This window comes from Notamacropus eugenii, chromosome 2 (genome assembly GCF_028372415.1).
Source record: "Notamacropus eugenii isolate mMacEug1 chromosome 2, mMacEug1.pri_v2, whole genome shotgun sequence".
In the NCBI taxonomy this organism is placed as follows: domain Eukaryota; kingdom Metazoa; phylum Chordata; class Mammalia; order Diprotodontia; family Macropodidae; genus Notamacropus; species Notamacropus eugenii.
Genome location: NC_092873.1, coordinates 60,550,849 through 60,560,292, shown reverse-complemented (window position 1 = coordinate 60,560,292; position 9,444 = coordinate 60,550,849). Strand labels below are relative to the sequence as shown.

At 39.8% G+C, this 9,444-nt stretch overlaps 1 protein-coding gene across 1 annotated transcript in view; it reads left to right on the top strand.

Moving 5' to 3' along the window:
- LOC140525308 (uncharacterized) overlaps positions 1-9,444 on the top strand; it is a 49,023-nt gene extending 39,579 nt beyond the window's left edge. Inside the window, 1 exon segment of the mRNA XM_072640574.1 lies at positions 7,365-9,444. Coding sequence (XP_072496675.1) covers positions 7,365-8,428 — 1,064 coding nt within the window. The 3' untranslated portion in view covers positions 8,429-9,444.

Genomic DNA, 9,444 nt, shown 5'->3' with positions numbered 1-9,444 from the left:
CGTTTTGCAAACCCAGATTTTATCGGAAAGGATCTTAGGTGGTCTCCAGCTTGTACTACAAGAGATAGATGAGCCACAGAGTGAAGTTGAAGTAATCTTGCTTTTGAGTTCCCAGGTCCCAGCTTTACTAGAAGGTGAAGGTGGTAGATGATGTCTCCCAGGAGAATGTCTCCAGCCCAGGCGAAGGTTCCTGTCCTGAGACCTGAGATCAGAGTTCCAGGACAACACCTGAGGTCAAGGGGCAACCCCTGAAACTGCTTGCTGGTGGTAGAACAACTGATGGTCATCCTGGCTGACCAGAGAGGACTAGACAGGTGACCACATAGCCTTGGACTCAGTGCTTGGGGAGAAAGGTGAGAATTCCACAAGTGTTGATGGGGGAGTAGAATCCTGTCTGGGGCAGCGGAGGTAGGGAGAGGCAGAAAAACCAATAGCTTGGGAAAGGACAGTTATAGCTCCCTGCTCCAACTTTTATTTCCCCTCCGGGCTTTGCTCCTCTTTAGGATATATCATTATCCATTTCAGTCCTTTAGCATTTCCTCACCTCCAAGCTAATCTATTAAATTAGCAAGGATTTATTAAGCACCTACTATGTGCTGTGCCTGAAGGAAAAGATTGACAGAATGTAGGCCCATTTGAAGGTAGAATGAATTTATAAGACATGTAGTCCAAAAAATGTCCTCATAACTTTGTTCAGCAGTGAATAGCAGCTCAGGTCCATAAAGGGCTGATCGAGACTGTGGGAGCGACAGTGAAAGCATCTGGGGTGCCCTTGAGGGCCTGCTTACGGTTGGTGTCCTCATGGCTTCTCTCTCCCTGTCCATCTCAAGGTCCTGATCTTCACCAAGACAGCAGTATGGAGGGTGCAGAGGGAGTGACTTTTGGGTTCCTCACAGCCAGCTTTCAGGTGAATTCAAGTTTACTTTCTCTTTCTCCTGTGTCACATTGCATGCGATATCATTCCTCAGCGTAACAGTACATTTCTTCCTTTTATTGTCAGTGGCGCCCCTTCCTTCCAGTCTTCTTTAGAGATCTAAGCCTTGACATCTTCCCTTGAAGCCTCTGGCTATTCTGAGAGATGACACTGAGCTTACAGATCATGACAGCTAGAGTGTCTCCATAATAGATACTGACAGATTCTAAAATCAAGGTCTATACTTTTTTTAAATTCAATTTTTTTTTATTTTTGGTTCTGAATTCTCTCCTTCTTCTCTCTCCCTCCCATTGAGAAGGCAGGACAAATAAAACCCATTACAAATTTGTATAGTCATGCAAAACAAATTTTTGCATTAACTTTTTTTTTTTTAAAGAGTGAAGTCAATATGTTTTCATCTTCACTCTGAGCCCTTCAATTCTCCTTCTAGAAGAGGAGAGCATTTTTCATCGTAAGTCTTGAAATTGGAGTGGATCGTTGTGTTGATCAGCTCCTCAGTCTTTCACAGTTATTATAATGTTGCTGTCACTGTGTACAGTGTTCTCCTGGTTCTCCTCACTTCACTTTGCATCAGTTCACACAAGGCTTCCAGGTTTCTCTGAAACCATTTCTTTTATCATTTGTTTTAGCATAAGAGTATTCTATACATTCAGGGGCCGTTTTTGTTCAGCCGTTCCCCAGTTGATAGACATCTTAGTTTCCAGTTCTTTGCCACCACAAAAAGAACTGCTATAAATATTTTTGTACATATAGGTCCTTTTCCTTTTCCTTTGATCTCTTTGGAATACAGATACTTTTTGGATTAGTGGTACTGCTGGGTCAAAGTGTACACATAGTTTTAGAATCCTTTGGGCATGATTCCAAATTATTCTCCAGAATTCTCCACCAATACAACAGTGCATTGGTATAAACTGTTTTCCTGCATTCCCTCCCCAAGCCCCCAGCATTTGTCATTTTCTTTTTCTGTCATCTTACTCATGATAGGTATGAGGTCTTACCTCAGAGTTGTTTTAATTTCCATTTCTCTGATTAGTAGTGACTTAGAGCCTTTTTTATGTCACTATTGTTTGTGGAGTTGTTTTCAGTTGTGTCTAACCCTCCATGACCCCATTTGTGTTTTCTTGGCAAAGACCCCAGAGTGGTTTGCCATTTCTTTCTCCAGCTCATTTTACAGATAAAGAACTGAAGGAACCAGAGTTAAGTGACTTGGCCAGGGTCACATAAGTAGTAAGTGTCTGAAACCAGATTTGAACTCAGCTCCTCCTGACTCCAGGGCTGATGCTCTATCCACAGTGCCTCCTAGCTGCCTATGTCACTATTAATGGCTTTGATTTTTTTCCTTTGAAAACTCCCTGTTGGTAGTTTAATTCTTACCTAAACTCTAGGGATAGAGGCTGTTACAAAAGGTAAATAGATAACTCTGGTTATAGAAAATCTTTTTCAAGCAAAATTAATGCATCTGCAGTAAAAAGAGAAGTGGTTGACTAAGAAAAAAATCTTTATTAAATTTCTCAGATAAGGGTTTGTATAGTCCAAGATAGACTGTTAGCAGAAATGTATGGGATCAAAAGCTATTCTCCAAGAGATAAGTAGTCAAAGGAGATGAAGAAATAGTTCTCAAAAGAAGAATGTCAGGATGTTTCCAAATGAAAGAAAGCCCTATGTGACTAATAACCAGAGAAGTACACCTCAAAACAACCCTAAAGGTTTTTCTTCATACCCAGAAAATTGGCAAAGATGACCAAAGATGAGACTAGACAGTGTTGGAGAGGTTGTCAAAAAACAAGCACATGAATGCATTGTTTGGTCTTTGTGGTTTAGCATAACCACTCTGGAAAGCAATGTGGAGTTATGTAAGTAATTGTCTATACCTTTTGATCCAAAGAGTTCACTACTCATGGCTTATATTCTAAAGATACCATAAATGAGGAAGTCTCGATAGCCACCAGAATATTTATAGCAGCACTTTTTGTGGTAGCAAAGAATTGGAAACAAAGCTGCTTATTGACTAGGGGAAGATGTAAGGGGATACGATTGTGCTATCAGGAACAGTGGAGATGCTGAAATAGAAAAAAATGGAAAAGTTTATATGAACTGATGCAAAATGAAATGAATAGAGCCGGGAAAACAATATAAGCAATGACAACAACAGTGGAAATGGAAAGAACTGCCAGGAAACAGTCGAGACTGAGTGTTGTGAAACTGTGAAGACGAGCCTGGTATCAAAGCAGAGATGAAGGAAAAGACTCTTCTTTTCCCCATTCCCTTGCAGGGGTGGGGGGCGGGGCACATGGTATATGAGGTCTAAGTTTTCAATACATTGATCAGGGTTGTGTAGTTTTTTTCCTTCTTCTCATAAAAAAAAAATAACCTTGTTATAACCAACCTTCTCAATGTTGGAAGAAGGATAGAATGTCAAAACAAAAGATATCAATGAAAATCTTTTTTTTTTAAAATATAACTGCAAATTTAGGTGGCCTTCTCCTGTAGGGAGAATAAAAGATAAAAGATGGCTTATCCCCAGGGTGTACATACACCTCAGTAGGAGGAGACATGGAGAAAAGCCCCCCTGCACGGGTCTGTTGAGTGTTTTCTGGTATCACCCAGCATGAGAAGGAATGGACGGGTTATAATTTTCATTTGCCATTAAAACAACTACCATCATCAGAAAGGTCACCGACCCATGGAAGTGAGTGTTAGAGGGAATAGCTCCCAGACAATGGAGCAGGTCTTCATAGTTGTTTATAGTTACACCTGGACACCATCTTGTTCCAGGTTCCCACAGTCTAGTAGAGAAACAGCGATCTCTCTGTAAGAGAGAGCAAAGGACCATTAACATTTGGAAATGGAGACATTGTTGAACTTGACAAGACAAGTGTGGGATAGGTTTCCCTAGGCCATCTGCCCAGAAAGTGTCAGTTAACAGTGGAGAGGGATTGCTATCACGTTAGGATTGTGTATCACCTATAAGATGGTTCCTGGTTTGTGGCTTTAGGAGTAAAGGACATGATTTTCTTGAGATTTACTTGTGGAAAGGATTTTTCAGGGTGAATATGAGCAATGAAAAAAGCTGTCCATGAAAGTCTAGGACAAAGCAAGGCACATGTAAATAGGTGAGCAGTAAAGATTTGGAGCAGTGGCCTCTGGGTAAACAGGAACGTATTTGACTCAGGAATCGGTGATGTTTAAGGATGTGGCTGTGGACTTCACCAGGGAGGAGTGGAGATGCCTGGATCCGGTCCAGAGAGCCCTGCACAGGGACGTGATGTTGGAGACCTACGAGAACCTGGTCTTTGTGGGTAAGCAGAGCTGCCCAGTGACTCCGTGGCTGCTTATCCCTTCAGAAGAGTCCTAAATCCTTCATGGTCAGTAGGCAGAGTGGTTCTGTTCTGTGTTCCGAGGTGAAAGGTCTTAACATGCTGTAAATGGCAATCCTGTCTTATACCAACCCCACAGCAGCAGCTTCTCTGCTCCTTGGACTTTCAGGTCAAAGATTTTTGCCAAAATCTTAGGAGAATTAGGATGCTTTTTCTTCTAGGAAACCTTTCCTCTTCCTCTTCAGTGGCTTCACATTTCCCTTGTGTAGTTCTTTTTATGCAGTAAGTACTTACTGGTTGAGAGATTTAAAAATGAAGTCCCAGAGGATAATCCAGGTCTGATTCCATCACTCTCCATTTCTAGAAGCTCTTGACAGCCTGCCTCTGGTGCCATGTTCCTCCTCTTCGTCACCTCTCCAGCAGCATTGGCCTTGATTTCCTATCTCCTGTCTCCCAGAGGCCTTTGCATAACTCAGGGACCATCTCCTTCCTAGGACCTTTCCTGATTCCCCTCCTCGAGATTCTCCCCTACTTGTTCTTTCTCTGGTGACATCTTCATGATGTTTGCCTGTCATGTCTCACTGTGGCCAGGAGAGATTCTGTTTTTCTCTGTATCTGAAGTATCTAGCATTACCTGTCACATACATAATAGATGCTTAAAGAATATATGATGATTCATTGCTTCAGTGACCCGAATCCCTGCTGAGATAGATGGAGAAATCGTAGCTTTGGGAGTGTTCAATGAACTTGTTTTCTTTCTGAGCCTGAACTAGATCTGTGACCTACCATTCCTTGCATTACAAAATGGTGCATACTTTTGAGGTCCTGTCGTCTACTTTCTGCCCTATTTTCTGCCCTAACTGCCCTATTTTCTGAAACTAGAGGGAATTTGCAGAAAGCTCCCCGTCCCCAACAATCTTCCACTTCTCTTCTTGTACATAGGCCTTCCTGTTTCCAAACTGGATGTGATCTCCCTGTTGCAGAGAGGAGAAGCCCCTTGGACGTCTGAGGGAGGAGGCCCAAGATACTCCTCTCCAGGTGAGTAAGTGAATGAAAGACAGGTAGATGAGAGTCCTTTAGGTGTCTTCTCCATTTTGAGATAGGACAGGAAGCTCTTCTCAGAGGCTTCAGGACCTGGGGCAAAGATGTTGGCTGGCTAGAATGAGGTGCATCTTTCACTTGAGCATGTGGCTGCTGATTTCTCTTTCTCCTCTTATGTCCTGTATCAGAAAAGAGATGTATGTTCGTTTTTATTGTTTTTAACAGATACTTAAAATCGAATAACCGTCAACTAAACCATTGTGTGTGTGTTTACACACACACACACACACACACACACACATACATGTATCTCCATCCACTTTGTTTCTTTGCCTCTAGAAAACTGCTGTTAGGAATATTTTTGGCATATATGTGATCTTTCCTTCTGTCTTTGACCTCTTTTAGGTATATACTTAAAGGGTATGGACATTTTAGTTACTTCACGGACATAATTCTAAATTGCTTTCCAGAATGATTGGACCAATTCATAGCTCCACCAACGGGTTATTAGTATGCCTCTTTCCCCAGGTAACCCAGAAAAGTTTCCATACTTGAACCCAGACAACCTACTTCTAGTCCTATGCCTCAAAAAGATAGAAACAAAGGTCCCATTTGTCCTTGGCAAATTGATTGAAATAGCTCTTAATTTGTACGTTTGTTTAAATAGTATCATCATTTTTACTATGTTGGCTCAGCCCAACAATGAATAATGTCCTCTCCAGTCAGCTAAAAGACATTCTTAATTTTGTTACAAGGTGTTTTAAAATTTCATCTGAGACTTGAATATGCCTTGGTAGAATGACTTTCACAAGTTTTATGCCATTTGTGTTCATTTTGATTGGTATTTCACTTTCTGTTATTTCATTTTGGATTTTGTGCATTGGCTTCCAAATATTTTATGCATTCTGTAGTCATTTCGAGTATGATTTACCTTTCTGTTGTTGCTTGATTTTTGTGGATTTATTAAGTAACCTGAACCTTTGCTAAAGCCATTAACTGCTGAAGTTAGTTTCTTTGCTGATTTCTTAGAATTTTCTAAGTAAACCATCATGTCATCAGCAAGTAAGGATAGTTTTGTCTATTCTTTTCCATATTTCTATATATATATTCTTTATATCTTTTCTATTGAATAACAGAGTTAACTTATCCCTTCCTCGGTGGCTTTTCTCTATTCTGCAGAGGATAATTCAGTTTTTTCATTGATGTATTTTTAATGACATCTATAGGTTCTTAATTTATTGATTGAGTATGGGCACTTACACGCTCTGTTATTATCCCCTTACCTGTCTTTGGCTTCATTTCCTTTAAACAATATTTGTCATACCTGGTCCAGATTGAACGGTTTTCTCCTTAATGGAAGGGACAGAAACTAAAGCTTTCTATAAAAGTTCTTTTCAATATAACAAGCAGAAGCTTAGTGACTTCTTTCCTCTTTGTTTCAGATTCTTTTATTGAGGAGAGCAGGATTACAAGCAAAGATTCCCTTCTGATACAGGCTATTTGTGTGGAAGAATCATCCAAGAAAATATTGCCAAAGAATCCTGTCCAGTTTTCAAAGATTCGAGAAGCTAGAGAAGATGATGCTAATTTAGAGAAACTAAAGGGTAACCAGGAGAGACAGTCCAGACAAGTAGCAGTTACTTCTAGAACAACTTTTAATAAAGGGAGTGTGCTTCAGGGTAATACATTGGGGAGAAGTTTTAGTCTGGGGTCAGTCTTGGGTACATTGTGGAAGGGAGATGTGGAGAAACGTTTCCACAAATATAAGACACTTGGAAAGAGTTTCAGGGATTTTTCAGACCTGAATGTATGTAATAGATCCTCCTTAGAGAAAAACTTGGGTAAGTGTAGCTTGTACAGAAAGCACTCAGACCTAATCAAATTGCATAGAATTCATACTAGAGAAAGGCTGCACGAACACAATGAATGTGGAAATGCCTTTGGCAGAAGACAAAATATCACTGGACATCAGAGAATTGATACTGGAGAAAACCATTATGAATATAATCAATATGGAAAAGGCTTTAGTCACAAAGAAATCTTGACTAAACATAAGAAATTTTATACTGGAGTGAAACCATTTGAATGTAATGAATGTGGAAAGTCTTTCAGGGAAAGTAAAGTACTCAAAAGTCATCAGAGAATTCATACTGGAGAGAAACCTTTTGAATGTAATGAGTGTGGGAAAGGCTTCAGCCAGAGGGCCAATCTTGTTAGGCATCAGAGAACTCATACTGGAGTGAAACCCTTTGAATGTAATGAATGTGGGAAAGCCTTTAGCCAGAGGGGACAGCTCATTTATCATCAGAGAATTCATACTGGAGAAAAACCCTTTGCATGTAGTCAATGTGGAAAATGCTTCAGCCGGAGGGCAATCCTTATTACCCATCAGAGAACTCATACTGGAGAGAAACCCTTTGCATGTAATGAATGTGGGAAAGCCTTCAGTGAAAGTAAAGTACTCAAAAGCCATCAGAGAATTCATACTGGAGAAAAACCCTTTGAATGTAATGAGTGTGGGAAAGCCTTCAGCCAGAGGGGACTGCTTATTTATCACCAGAGAATCCATACTGGAGTGAAACCCTTTGAATGTAATGAATGTGGAAAAACCTTCATTGAGAGTCAAGTATTGAAAAGTCATCAGAGAATCCATACTGGAGAGAAACCTTTTGAATGCAATGAATGTGGTAAAGGCTTCAGTCAGAGGGGCCATCTTATTAGACATCAGAGAACTCATACTGGAGTGAAACCCTTTGAATGTAATGAATGCCAGAAAGCTTTCAGTCAGAGAGGAAACCTCATTTATCATCAGAGAATTCATACTGGAGAGAAGCCTTTTGAATGTAGTGAATGTGGAAAAGGCTTTAGACAGAGGGCAGTCCTTATCACTCATCAGAGAACTCACACAGGAGTGAAACCCTTTGAATGTAACGAATGTGGGAAAGGCTTCAGTCAGAGAGGACACCTCATTAGACATCAGAGAACCCATACTGGAGTGAAACCCTTTAAATGTAACGAATGTGGGAAAGGCTTTAGCCAGAGTGGACATCTTATTAAGCACCACAAAACCCATACTGGATCAAAACATTTTGAATGTAATAAATTCCTTCATCAAGAACAGACTATCCCAAAATAGCTATCCATCAATTGGGGACTGATTAAATGTGTTGTGTTCAATGAAATAATGAAATACTGCTGTGCTATAAGAAATGATAGAGAATTCAAAGAAACATAAAATGACATGAACAGATGCAGGGTAAAGTAAAGAGAACCAGAAATATAGTATATACAGTGAATACAACAATATGAACAGTGAAGAAAATTAAGTGTAGTGTAATTTTAATGACCCAGCTTGACCCCTGGGAATGGGAAATGCATTTGCCTTTTTTTTCCAGAGATGGGAAGACTAGGGATAGATAACTTTGTTTTACCGTCAGACTTGCTAGATTGGGTTCGTTGGTTTTGCTAAACTACTTCCCACCTTCATTCCTTGTTACAAGAGATGGCTCCATGGTTAGAGAGGGGTGAAGGTCATATGAAAACACATCAAAATTATTTTTTAAAATTATTTTTTAAAAACATGCTAGACTAATCCCATTTCCTTTATTGATTATTGATCAATATTATTAATCCCATTTCGTTTATCAATTATTGATTGATGGGGTTACTAAACTAGTCTATATCTTGTTTTCATCACATCAGACTGTGAGTTTCTTGAGGGCAGGGACTGTTCATTTTTGGGTTTTTTTTTAAACCTTTCTTTGTATCCCCAGTGCTTAGCATAGTGTCTGGCACTTAGTAGGCACTTAAGAAATACTTATTGACTAAATGACTAAAGACTGAGGTTAAGGGAATGTTGTAGGTATAGTTTAACCTAGAATGAAGGTAATTAATGGTCTTTTTGTGGAAAAAATAGAGCAATGTAGACTAGATAGCTGTATAATTAAATGGCTCCAAAACTGATTGAAACATCAACTCCAAAGAGCCGTCATTAGTGATTCAGTGTCAGATTGAAAAGCCTGTAAGAGAGTGCTCCAGGATCCCAAGCTGCTTGAATGTTTTTGTCAGTGACTTCTGTGAAGGTGCAGAGGCTACACTTGCCAACTTTTCTTCTGTCTTCTGTGGATTTTAAAAAAAAACCATATATATATA